This window comes from Solanum tuberosum, unplaced genomic scaffold (assembly GCF_000226075.1).
Source record: "Solanum tuberosum cultivar DM 1-3 516 R44 unplaced genomic scaffold, SolTub_3.0 scf00573, whole genome shotgun sequence".
Lineage (NCBI taxonomy): Eukaryota > Viridiplantae > Streptophyta > Magnoliopsida > Solanales > Solanaceae > Solanum > Solanum tuberosum.
The window spans coordinates 73,870-87,535 of NW_006239517.1; the positions used below are offsets into that span (position 1 = coordinate 73,870).

The 13,666-nt window shown below is 35.7% G+C and overlaps 1 protein-coding gene across 1 annotated transcript; it reads right to left on the reverse strand.

Moving 5' to 3' along the window:
* Nucleotides 1-222: 222 nt before the first annotated feature.
* LOC102586589 (phosphoenolpyruvate carboxylase 4) lies at nucleotides 223-13,446 on the reverse strand. The gene is made up of 20 exons (XM_006366000.2): nucleotides 13,157-13,446; nucleotides 12,291-12,454; nucleotides 11,970-12,084; nucleotides 11,798-11,875; nucleotides 11,626-11,694; nucleotides 11,466-11,544; nucleotides 11,310-11,386; nucleotides 11,134-11,229; nucleotides 10,483-10,624; nucleotides 9,546-9,677; nucleotides 8,674-8,747; nucleotides 8,285-8,533; nucleotides 4,556-4,681; nucleotides 4,319-4,420; nucleotides 4,101-4,247; nucleotides 3,318-3,416; nucleotides 3,071-3,159; nucleotides 2,150-2,276; nucleotides 1,868-2,074; nucleotides 223-1,242 (listed from the first exon to the last, which is right to left on the reverse strand). The coding sequence occupies exons 1-20, from the start codon at nucleotides 13,310-13,312 to the stop codon at nucleotides 418-420; spliced, it is 3,153 nt and encodes a 1,050-aa protein (XP_006366062.1). The 5' UTR covers nucleotides 13,313-13,446; the 3' UTR covers nucleotides 223-417.
* Nucleotides 13,447-13,666: the final 220 nt, after the last annotated feature.

The window sequence follows — 13,666 nt, forward strand, 5'->3', positions numbered from 1 at the left end:
TCCTATATTATATCTTAAAAGGAAAAGCCAAAAATGGTACCATAGTACATATGATGTATTGTGATTTGGACATGAGATTATATTATATTCCATTCATGTTAGAGGGAAACACCTTGCATTTTATGAATGTTTCATCTTAGAAGATGAACCATATTCTCCACTTACCACAGTATGACAGGTATGAGTTATGGGATATGTAAAACAAGTAGATACACCAAGCAGTGTGTGTAACCTCCATTCGTAAATCGTATGTAATAAACAAAAACAAAGGAAATTGCATTCGATGTTTGATCGTTCAAATGCTTAATCACAAAATATACCATAGAGAAAGTACGTGAAGAAAATCATAACTACTGATAGGCTCTAATTTCATCTACATTTTATATATAAGTACATCATACCTGAACTTGTTGGCCTTTAGCCAGTGTTCCTCATCCCGGCAGCAATACCGTTTATAGTAATGAGCAATGCATCTCTAAGCTTATGGTTATCTTCATCGCGTCTCAACCTCTTTAATATCTCCACCTGCAGTATATTCATTGGGTTCAGATATGGAAGCCTGCTCTCAATTAACCTCCGCAAGCTACGGTTGTTTGCTGATAGCTTCTCATGACCAGTAACCTGTAGGACATAGTTTCCTGTTGTCAAGAGCTCCCTCCGCATTTCTGCACCGAGTCCCCTTCGTGATTCAGACACTAGAACATCATCATAATGCTTGGCTATAGGAATGTCTGCTTTCCCTAAAACCATCTCTATAAGATCAACAGTGGACTGGAAGAAGGGCCATTCTCTGTACATTGCTCGTAAGTCTTCTGTATGTCCCTTGTCACAAACACCTTTCAAGCCTGCTCCAACTCCAAGCCATGCAGGGAGGACAAATCTTGTTTGGGTCCATGCAAATATCCATGGAATTGCACGGAGTTGACCGATTCCACCTGAACTCTTTCTCCTTGTTGGACGGCTACCAATGTTGAGAAATCCTAGCTCGGCCTGAGGTGTTGCTTCGTGGAAGTAAGTAAGGAACTCAGGGTTTTCATATACTGTGCTTCTATAACTCCTGCAGCTCAAATTTGATATGTCATCCATCAGATTACGCCATTTTTGTTCCCTTGGAGGCTGTGGGGGACGTAAAGTAGCAAGTAGAACAGCTGTAGTGTATATCTCTAGCTGCCGAACAGCCATTTGGGGTAATCCAAATTTTGCCTGCACCATTTCTCCTTGTTCCGTAGATCTAAGAGAACCCTGATAATTTCAGCAATAAATTAAAAAGACTTCTTAGTGCATTATAAGAGGTAATATTAAGGCTTTTCTGATAGCAAAGCAGAGTATTACTTATCATTCTCAAACTGTTCTAATATTTAAAGAGCAAAACCTTAGTTTAATTTAAGAATAAGCAAACTAATGTCCATTGATTGGGACCATATTTTTGAATCTAATCAAATTTTGTTATGCATGATAATTTAGAGAGCAGATTGTGAGTGGTCAGATAAGAAATTAAAAGGAAGTCTTAGACGAGAAGGAAGCAAGATAGGTAGGGAGGAAATTTGTGGCAATTCAGACTAGAATGTTTCGTCCAGAGAAGTTCGATGAATTCTTAATAGGTTGATGAACACATACACGTCCGGATTTCGCTCCTGGTTCATATATGGAAATATAAGATACCTTTAGTAAAACCAATTCCCATCCAAATACACTCTCCTTACTTTGACATTAAGATGGAGTAGCCAGTTACTACCACATGGTGACTGAAACTATATGGTTATGAACAACCTGATCTGACATCAATGCACCCATGATATAATTAAAACAAATCTTCAGGTACATAGCATGTATTAGGAGCTTCAAGACAGTTTAACTGAAAACAAACCATAACAGAGCCAGGTGGCTGGGATTGAATTGCAAGGTATGTAGGACCACCACCACGACCAATGCTTCCACCGCGTCCATGGAACAGAGTGATTTTTATTCCATATTCATTACATGCAGCTACAACATCTTCTTGAGCTTTGTAAAGCTCCCACGCAGCAGTGAAACGGCCAGCATCTTTTCCAGAATCAGAATAACCAACCATAACCTGTGCATACCAACCATGAGCTAAGCCCAAAAGTGAAACTTTTTTAGATAGCCTAATGCATCGTGGCATAAATACCTCCTGATGCCCATTGTGGTTCTTTATGACGTGGTCCCTATACCAATCAATTGATAGTAATCTTCTAATCACTGAGCCAGCTTCTCTCAAGTCTTTCACGGTCTCAAACAGAGGAACCACCCGCAGTCTGTTGCAATACATGAAATATTTAGCATTATTTTCATAATCATAGAAGCATTACCTCTTTTCAATTGGTATATTCCCTTTAAATGGTCTGGCTGTGTGAGCAACAATGTTAATTTTACAACTCATCTCAACTGGTTTCAGTGCAGATATGTTACTAGGTACTTACATATTTATCTAGCAAAGATGTCTTATATGAAACCAGACAATGAAAAAAAAAAGATTGGACTCCACACTCATGGATGCATAAGTAAATTTAGAGTATGCCAATAGCATTTGTCTGGAAACTGGGATCCGTCGCCCTTCCTAGGTTTGATTTGATACCTAATATATATGAACATAATTCTGTTGATTTAGCACTCCACAATAAATTTGATTCCCTTGGAACCAGATCAAACAATTTTCTATGAACCACAACAGGAAAACCCCTGAAACCAGCTACAGTTAAACATTAATCCTACAATGCAAGAAAGTAAGGGAGAACATAAAGATTATATCCAATCATCAAGGGGAAAAGAGATTGCCCTGTAGGCATGTGAACTTGTCTGAATGCAGCTAAAGAATAAGAATTGAAAAATTACCACCTTCCATGAGATGGAAATTTTATAAGTACCAAAAAAGATGATCACTGAAAAGACAATTCATTGGCTTAACATTAGCCCTACTGCATGAATATAGGTCATATTAATTCTGAAAATTTATTGCACAGCCAGACATCCAAATGCACATAAGTTTTTGGGTAAGCTCATGAAGAAAGTTCTGTTATTGCATCTGCAACCAAAGAGATATCAGTCTTACGTTCCACCAGGACAAGGCCTGCCTAGTTCCCCAGCAACAGCAAGGCGTGCATCCTTCTGTAAAAGCTCTACGGCTAGGACGTCACTGGCCTGCCAAATGAAGATGCATCAAAATGTTAGTATATAATAGATAACGGAAACAAGTAGCCCAAAACTTGAGATCAGATATCCTTTGTGCAGATTTAGCTGAACCATTCCACCACTGCCAAAGGTAGCCTATGTGTACATCATGTGAATATTGATCATACATTTGAAGCCATGGAAATAACATAAGCTCCAAGTGAATCGCTTCCTAATTCAGCTGCTACTTTGAACGTGTCCAAGACTTCTTTGACATCAGGGGGAACCTATAATAGAAAGATTTTAAGAAAAGCATTCAGGTCCAAGACGAAGAATAGGAACCAGCAATCTAACAAAGGAACTCCGGCCACAGACTTTGGCAGCTAATTAAATTGCAACATGAATACACTTCACTCAAGTGGTAAAGCTTAGGTACTCATTAGTTTACTCCCTATCCGATATCATTTCCCAATCCAAGAATCAGCTATCTACCTCGTTACTCAATATACTAAAAGAGTATAATGATATGGTTTTGATACTCACTACCCAATATCACTTCCCGGTCCAGTCTTTCCGATTTTATGCCCACCCCTACTCCAACCACTCTTTGATAGCATTCCCAACTATATTTTGTGATTATTGAACTCTCTTCAATCCAAGGAACACATGGGGTGCAAGTTTAGTGACGTAACACATGAGGCTAGCATAAAGGTTCCTATATTATTCGTAGATAGAGGGATGCAGAGCTTTAAGCAATGACAGGATTGAGTTGCAACTCCCAGAACTAACCACTCATAAAGGTACTTCTCTTGCCTACATATTTGGGCATGCAAGCTATCTCTAGTGTTAAATGGGTTCTATTAAATCTCATTATTTTCCTCTTGTGAAGGCACAGAAGATTAGATCAATTAAACAAATACAAAGATAACTAAACAATACACTTAAAATAGGATAGAAGTACATTATCTTACCTCTATAGTAGGAGGAACCAAAGGCCTTTTCCCCTTTAGCTCTTTGATCAGAAAGTCCAGCTTTTGTTCTTCATCCCACTCACTATATGTACCCATGTCCAAGTATTTTGTGATTGCATCAAGTGCCTCAGAGTGCCTACCAGATTCCTGATTCATTGGCTTGATATAATAAGCATGTGTTTCACTAAAACTCACCAATAGCATGAAAAAACATATACCTGACGAAGGTCAAGCTTCATTAAGACCATCCCAAATGAAGAAACCCGCCTGATTAGGTCAGCAAGCCGGCCATCAGCTAGAACCCCAGACCCACATGATTGCTGCAACACACCCAATATTTACATTTTTGAGAACTAGGTTGTCCATGAGTATTAACAGTTTTTTCTTCAGAAATCTTAAATAATAATTGGAAGGTACATAAACGGATTACGAAAGCAAAGAGGATTGACTAGTACCAGCGAGTCATAGCACAATAGCAGTGGTTCCAAAAGCTGATCTGATGTTTCATAATAATCCATAGGATCGTGGTCACATGGAAGATCTTCAAGAAGAAGCTCCAGCCGCTTCCGTGACTTGAGGAGCTGAATTCAGAAAAGATTACCACCATCAAACACTATGGTAGTCCAAAAACACTAGTTGGACATTCAATTTTAGGGCCTATAAGAACTTCCAAACTTAGGATTGTTCCATATGGAACATGGAAAAAGGAAATTGCTACATTGATATAATTCCTCATTATGAATTAATCACTCAACTTTCATCCCACCAATTATTCATCAAATAGAGTTACTACACTTCAAGAAAGAAAAAAAACTGCCCAACCCCACAATATGCCTCTTATGTATAAGCAGTATTCCCCTTATAATTTTACGAGACATATTCCATCAGATATAGACACATCCTGAAATCTGCCTATAATCTTCCTAGTCTGAGATCAAACTAAGTACCTCATTTTAGTGACATATTACCTGTATTAATACATACTTCAACACAAGTCCGCTACAACAGTATACAAAAGCATTTGGAAATAGGACTGTTATATGCTATTACCACATAGCACAAAATTATTTTTAGAAAATAGCATTTTATTTTCTGTAGTTTCTCAAACATTGTCAAACTATCACATTAGCCAGTAGCTATGATAAAGGATATTGGCCTATCCTCAACTCCTCAAACATCAGAAAGTTGAGTTTATCCAAACAAATATGCAAGGGAACAAACACCTACTTGCACATAGTATACACAAGTAAACTGAACTTAGAGGATACAAGCTTGTCCTTTATCATGACAAGAATTCACATCTTATTTGGTTAAGAAAAGAGATAAGTATCAAAAACACACCTAAACTATTCTCTTTTTTTGAGTTTCATACCTAAATTCACTTATTAGTTTGAGAAACCCGTCTCAATGGTGTATGTAATACACTCTTTTTTTGGAAAAAACCTTGACACATGGCATTTCACATGGATAAAATATTCTACTTTGACAAAAATTAAATAATAAACTATTCATATTAATTAAAAATTAAAGATTAAAGTATTACTATCCCCAAAAAAAATATTTTTAAAAACTAAAATTTAAATTATTTTTCTTACCTCACTCCAACTCCTCCTCCCCCCCCCCCCCCCCCCAAAGAACCACCCACTCATTCCCCAAAAAAATTGATATTGAATTATTTTATTTTAAAAAAATAAAAATTCTATTCCACCCTATTTAACCCTCCGCTCCTAATTTATTTTTATTTTTTTACATTTTTCTCGTTTTGTGTCAGATATGTGCATATTTTTTTAGAATTTTTTTTTCTACTTGTGTACCAAATATAACATAAATAAAAATTTTATTTTAAAAAGTCTTTGCGGTGGCAAGTAAAATATACTTTCCTAAAAAAATATGTATATGTCTAACACAAAACGAGAAAAAAAATTGGAAGCGGAGGGTTAGGTGGAGTGGGATAGAATTATTTTTTTTTAAAAAAATAAAATAATATCTTAATTATTATTTGAGTGGGGGGGGGGGGGGGGGGGGGGGAAGTGTACGGTGAGAGGAAGTAATGAAGTGGGGTAAGAAAAATATTTTACATTTTATTTTACAAAAAAATATTGTTTTTTTGGAATAATAATTATTTAATATTTAGTTTTAACTAATAATAATAATTTATTTAATTTTTGTCAATGTGGAATGTTTTGTCCATGTGGAGTGTGATGTGACACTTTTTTTTAATTAAAAGAGAGTGTAGTACACACACCATGAAGAGAGTGTAATAAAAGAGAGGAGTGCGTTTCTCAAACTAATAAGTGATAGTTTAGGTATGAAACTCACTCTCAATAGTTTGGGTATGAAACTCAAAAAATGAAATAGTTTAAGTGTGTTTTTGACACTTGTCTTTTCAGAAAACTACCTCCACAAATTAGAAAATCCAACTAATGTGTGTCAAATCAATTTTGATTTATTATTCTCATATCTACCAACCAATTTCTTGCTTAACAAAAAAAAAAAAAACTAAAACTCGGCCAGTAGTTGAAAGTGGTGGTACTTAGGCACTACTTCGTTACAACTAAAAGTTCATTCATCAACCATATATCAACTCTAAGAGCTCGTTTGGTGTGAAGAATAAGCACAAATAGTCCTGGGATAAATATTTAGTGGCACTTAATTTAGTGTTTGGTTGGAAAGTTTGGAATAACTTATCCCGGGATTAATAAATAGTACCAAGATAAGTTATCCCTCCAAAAGGATGGTATAATAATCCAATCACAATTTGTGATGGGATAAATTTATTAAAAGACAAAACTACCCTTTAATTGATAACCTGCCACTTGACCAACACAGTGGCCAGTGGGGTGTTCGTGAGATTGAGAAACGATTGACCAACACAGTGGGGTGGATTGCAACTTCAGGCCAAGCTGACAATTGGGTGTATGAAGAAGCCAACACAACATTCATCAAAGATGAAGAGATGTTGACCAGGCTTATGAACAAGAATTCAAATTCTTTCAGGAAGTTGCTTCAAACATTCTTGGAGGCCAACAGGAGTGGATACTGGGACACTTCTGAAGAGAACATTGAGAAACTCAACTAGTTGTACTCAGAAATTGAAAAAGATTGAAGGAATCAATCGACAAATGTATAGCTAAATATATGATCTCTAATTATGGCCTGTTTCTGTTGCAGGATAATAAGATCCTTTATGCTTGTTAACAAATTCTGATGTGAATTCCTTTGATAGTCCCCAGTGTAATTTTTGTTCAATTTTTGGGATATCTTTCTACTTCTATGAGAAAAATACTGCTTCCATATATTCAAAAGGTGCAATTGCCTTCATGCTCTAAGAGGGTATTTTTGTAATCAAACCACTTATTTTTAGGAAGTATGTAATGGTTATTATTTTTAGTACAACAAACCAAACAATCAATAAGAAATAATGCTAGTATAACTAATCTCAGTATAACTAATCCCAGCATAACTTGTATTCAAACCAAACGACCCCTAAGTGACTAAGATCCAACTGGCAAACCAAATTATCAAAATGACTACCGGGGTGGAAATTCCCACTCTGAAGAACCCTGACTGTAGTTTCCACATTTTCATTCTTAGACTTACATATGTGCACACAAGTAATAACAAACAGCAACATATTTTGTGTGCAGGAATAGCAGCTTTGACTTTGTTTTTTTTCAGAAACAGAAAGGAATCAAAGGCTTACTACTCAGAAAAACATTTCTTCCAACACACAAACCCACCCTTCCAAAACCAAATCCAAACAAGCACATTGTTTTCCAATTGACAAACCAAACAAACCTAAAAAATCAAATCCATTTCTAATCAAAATGTCAAAAGATTTAACATAGAAAAGATGAATAACAATAATGAACAATTGTAATTGTACTCTCTTCATGCAATTAAATATAAAGTTCTGGTTGTTGAAATGCATTGTATTTTACAAAGAAATTTTCGGTATCAAAGAAGAAAGATTTGTTAGATTTGACATCTTTTGAAATCTTTTCAGTACCATACCATCAAAACAGAACCATCATCTACCATATTGTGGAGAAATGTACCGGAGAAAGTACTCAAAGAAAACATACCTATCATTCTTAAGTTTCCATGTATCAAATTCCAATAAAACTTTGCTGTCTGAGGCAAGAGAGCATATCTGACTAGTGTTGTAGGAACAAAGAGGATACCTTTTCTTTTACATCCCCAAGGACAATTCTATAAGGCGCAATTCCAGGTTTATGTGATGAGCTTGGTTCCATTAGCTTTTGGAAGCTGGCCCTTCCGACCTGGGTCTCGGCAAAAAGTTTCCTTTGGAGAAGCTGACTAGAGCTTAATGAAGCAGACCGTGGTGTTATATTTCCATTTCCGTACGCCTTTTCAGTATTTTTACTAGAATCACCATCAAGGGGACCCACTTTTGAAGTAGTCTGACCATCCTGTAAAGATTTATAATGCACGAGAAACAGAGTATTTTTCTGGAGTAAGAAAACAATAAGGAACAAACTAATTTCTGAAGATAGAGGAGCATAGACAGACAAGAATGACAACTGTAATGAAATCACATAACCAGCTTAACCTGATTTTTGAGCGGTATGACACCTGTCCCGGGAAGAGCCAGTCTAGGATAGTGGGACTCAACATCACTGCATGCTGTGAAAGATCATTTGTTATGTTTATCAGTAACTAGTTAACATTGATTTTATACTGAAAAACAACTTAAGAGAGAAAGGTACAGAAAAAGCAGCAAATTGAACTTCAGAAACCATGATAAACAACAAATGTCAGTTTACAGCATTGAGCATCGATGATGAATTACAACAATAAACATATTATGGTATCTGCTTTTACAGATATTGGACATTTTTCTATGTTACTCCAACAAGATTAGAGATATCCAAAATTCCAATTCATTGACCCAAAAACGTTGAAGCATCTTGACGGCACAGAAAAAAATTAACCTGATAGGTATATGTTCGTGATTTCACAAACCCTATTTGACAATCAAGGAAATCAACAAAAAGGTTACCAATTTATTTAGTACAGCGAAAATAACAAGGAAGCTAGAGAAAATTAATGCAACATGGAGTATATGTGATGCACTTACCCTTTTTATTTGTCCCATAAGAATGATAACTTTATATGTTTAGGAACAAGTTAACTTTAAACTTCCCATTTTAACCTTAATGAGATTATTTATAGTCATACACATATATATGGCTCGTTATAAACCACAAGTCTCAAAAGTCATTCTTTCTTTCTTAAATTCCGTGGACAGTCAAGCAACATCACATAAAGTGGGAAGGAAGGTAAATTAACTTAAGAATACAATAATAATAATAATAACCGAGCTGAAATGAAGAAATTCTAGCATTTTAAAGGCATTATTGTATTAGATGATATAAGTTGAAGTTGTCAGTATAAATGAAATGGATAATGAATATGCACTACCTGTGCAAGAGGGCAGATCAGCTCTGGTAGGAAGCTGTGTAGGGAAAGGAGGAGCATGTTGTCCTTGATGTTTTGATTGACTCCAATTTGAGGAGTGATTCCATGAATCAAAGTGATTGTCAGAAGTATTTCCTGGACGGTATTCCGAGAGACCATCAGAAAACATAGATACCTGGATTCTAATTCAGTAATAGATTTTAATCGAGATGGCCTGACTGCTTGAGAATGTCATAAAAACAAGATGAATAGATAATTGAAAAGGCCTCCATCTGCTGTAAATAATAAGCTAGAATATATTCTATCTGGCATAGGGCTAAGTTTGAGAGTCATAATACATCCCTTACGAAGGAAAATTTTCTGGATTGACAACCCATTCCGAATAATTGAACATTTGAATGAGACATACAAGTTCTACAGTAAGATTAGCATCTTAAAAAAACATGACTAGCAAATAACGGCCGACCTCTAAACCATAGAATTAACATAGTATCCACCGAGTTTCAAACCATGTGTCACTAGCCCTCAGGGATTTCTCGGTTATCAAAAGAATAGGAATAAGATAGTTTCCGTGCTTAATAAATTGAGCAGAGTCACCTACTGCTGTGGATTTCTCATTACAGTCCTTCTGTTATATATCACACTTTTGGTGAAGAAAAGATAAAAGAAAAAGAGATCCACCAACAGGGAACATTTGAAATTTTTACTTAAGACTTCAAAAAGAAAGAAGAAAAGAGAGTACCATCAGGTACCTTAGCTTCTTGATGATCTGAATCATGTTAAATAATATTTGGATAGCTGATTGATTAAAATTACCAGATTCATTTGTCACTCATTGACCTAAACATATAGTTGAAAACCAAAGCCAAAAATTTACCACCGGCCAAGTAAGAGGATGACCCACTGAGCAAATTTCCAAAAGAATTTTGAGATAACAAACCTTTTTCTAAGATTTCATGTGCCAATCTTGCAAATCTTTCACTGCATTGAGTCATGGAAAGTTCAAATCTTAGGCTATCTACTTCTCGTACATAAAGATCAATAGCCATCCACCTGGACAGAAGAGAGACATCTTTTGTGACCTGAAATGACAAAAGTATATGTTAATTTTATAGGTGGAAATTACTGCATCAGTACAAGTGATGGCTTTGCTTACACAAACAATGGAATGCAGCAAAAAAGAACTCTGCTTCTCGTCAAGTATGTGCTGAGCAAAATTTTATTTTTTTCCTATGATTGTTTACTGAACTTATACTAGGAAGTTTCATCAATGTTTGTGAGAAAAGAAACATTACCCAAGTGGAAGCAAGACTTTACTGTGACAGGTTTTATTTATACTGGATCTTGAACACAGAAAAAGTAATGTATGCAAACTCCATATTCACCTAGGAAGTTTCATCAATGTTTGTGAGAAAAGAAACATTACCCAAGTGGAAGCAAGACTTTACTGTGACAGGTTTTATTTATACTGGATCTTGAACACAGAAAAAGTAATGTATGCAAACTCCATATTCACCAGAGTATAACGATTTAACTTAGTTCGGAAATACAACACTAAGTCTTTTACATGTATAAGTATATTAAATGTAACCTTTGCTGTGACATTAGGATTTCCATCTCGATCGCCCCCCATCCAAGATCCAAATCTTATTGGCGTGCAAGTCAATGGTAGAGGCCTTCCAGTATGCTAAAAGGAGGAGGCAGAACCAATTATAACATATTGTATACCTTCGTTACAACTGTGTCAAAAATCATATTACACAAAACCTTTTTTAAAGCATTGCTGACTCGACGTAAATAATGGGGCACAGCTTTCCACAGTGTCTGTTCCACAATATGTAAACCTGAAAGATTTTAACTTGTTGTCTTTCTAGAATGAAAAGGTGTCGAAATCAGAATTTGTACAAATCTCAAAAAAAATACCTGCCCTAGCTTCATCAACTGGAGTAGGTTTGTGTCGCCTGAGTTCATCTGTTTGCCATATAGATGTCATCTCTCTGACCTACAATAACCACAAGATTATTGGATCAGTGAAGTTGTTCAATATGTGGCTTTAATACCCACAACATGCAATGGCACCCACCAGATCTTCAATCAGCATCTCTCTGTCTTCAATCTCAAGATCAGGCCTGTCATTATATTCCAAAAGGTGCTACACAAAATAAAGATTAACAGGGAAACGGTAGTCAAAGATGGTTTGATCAAATACACAACTGTACTCTTTTCCAGAAAACATTCTGGGAAAGAAAACTCACAGCAATTCTGATGTGTTTGTATTGTAAGGTACGACGGTTTATTTGTGTGGGATGTGCAGTGAGAACAATCTCAACCGCCTGCAGAAGAAGAAAATTTTCTTAGATGAAAAAAACGCCTGATCAAAACACTTCCACATGTAGTAAGCTGATAAATTGGATGATTAGAACAAACCTGCTTGCAAACAGTATCATAAAGCTGATCTGGGGGAACACCACTCTGTAAGAGGTGGTTGAAAATGTCATCACAAGATTTTGACAATTGTGCTACTCCTCGCGTCTTGCGTACTCTACAAACATGACTCAGTTATCAAATATATTTAAGTGGTTTCTATACCTGCCTATTGAAAGGCGAAAACTCAAGCACTTAAATCTTTCACCGAGCAAATTCAACATTCAGAATTACTACCCTTACTACTATAACTACGATAAGCAACCCATAAAGCGCTTGCTAGTAAATGAAATAGCTGAGCAGAGAGAAATGAAGGCTACTCACCTATGATGTGTTTCTGCAATTCCCATTAAATTAAGATAATGGCTAAACGTACGGGCAAGATCAAGCGCCTCCTCTAATGTCATTTTTGACAACTCTGATGCCAGTTGTTTCTCAAGAAGCTCTGCCGTATCCTCAATTCCCGCTATTCTCATGTTACAGGCACCCTAAAGATGGAAAGAAAAAAAAAAACTTTCCAATTAGTACAACCACATACTATAAGTAGTAAATTCTTCACTTACCACTGCCCTTTTTGAACAAAGAAACCAATTCATTGTGACATCACAAAGACATGTTCAAAGAATATACCCAAAATTCAGCAAACGTCTGCATTATACTAATTTTTTTAACGCTGGTATTAAAAGCTAAGTTGTGTGGACCCTTCCCTTCCGATGCCGCACTCATCAGATTCTCTAAAAGCACACTACTTTTGGAGTATCCACATGCACCCGTTCACATCTTTTTAAGAATCCGAGCAACATATATAGATCAAAAGGAATTTCAACAAATCAATTACACATACTAAAAATTTCCTCATCAGTCTACACATAAAAAAATCTTTCAACAAGTATCATCTCTAGCTCAGAACACATAAAAACAGACGCATCAAACAACATCAATCACTAAATCAACATGATTTTGAGCACATGCATGTACAAAAAAGTAAAACACAAACAGAGAAAACACAAATCCATTAAACCTAACAATCAAAGCATGCAGAAAACAGATATTTCACATAAATGAAATAGAAAATCGTCCATTCCATCCACATGATAAATAATCAACCAAAAAAAAGGGGGAAAATCAACAGTAGTTCAATGTGTTTATAGTCCTAATACAAAATAAACAAAATCATTCCGAGAACAAACCTGAGCAAGGACACGAGTTCGTTCAACTTTTTCCATGAATTTTGGACCAACTTCTCTATGAAGAACATCATTAAGAAGGCTTTGAAGCAACCTACAATCATCATCAAATCCTTGAAACGAGATTTCCTCTGCTACATCATCAGTTACGTCTGTCATTTTTAAAGTTTATGCTTAAATAGACGAAAAAACAAAGGTCTGAGCTGATCGTCAATGGCGGAGATTTGGAGGAAAATGATGAGAATGTGAGAAGAAAAAGTTGCTTTATGAAAGGATCCTCTACCTGAAATCGTACAAAGATAGTGACAAGTGGCATTAATAGAGGAATATTCTATCAATTAACGATACCATTAAGACTAATGGTACACTTCAACTACGAAAAAGGGTCAAATATATTCTTGTACTATTAAAAATCGTTGAAATATAACCGTAATTATATTTTCGAGCTAAATATATTCATTTCATTATACGTTCAGACAAAATTTATTTTTATAACTAACCAAGGAACACATC

Coding starts and splice junctions, on each gene's coding strand:
- LOC102586589 (XM_006366000.2), bottom strand. CDS start 13,312: ATGACAGACGTAACTGATGATGTAGCAGAGGAAATCTCGTTTCAAGGA. Junction 11,876..11,969: donor ATGATACTGTTTGCAAGCAG/GTTTGTTCTAAT, acceptor CTTCTTCTGCAG/GCGGTTGAGATTGTTCTCAC. Junction 3,160..3,317: donor TTATTTCCATGGCTTCAAAT/GTATGATCAATA, acceptor TTCATTTGGCAG/GCCAGTGACGTCCTAGCCGT.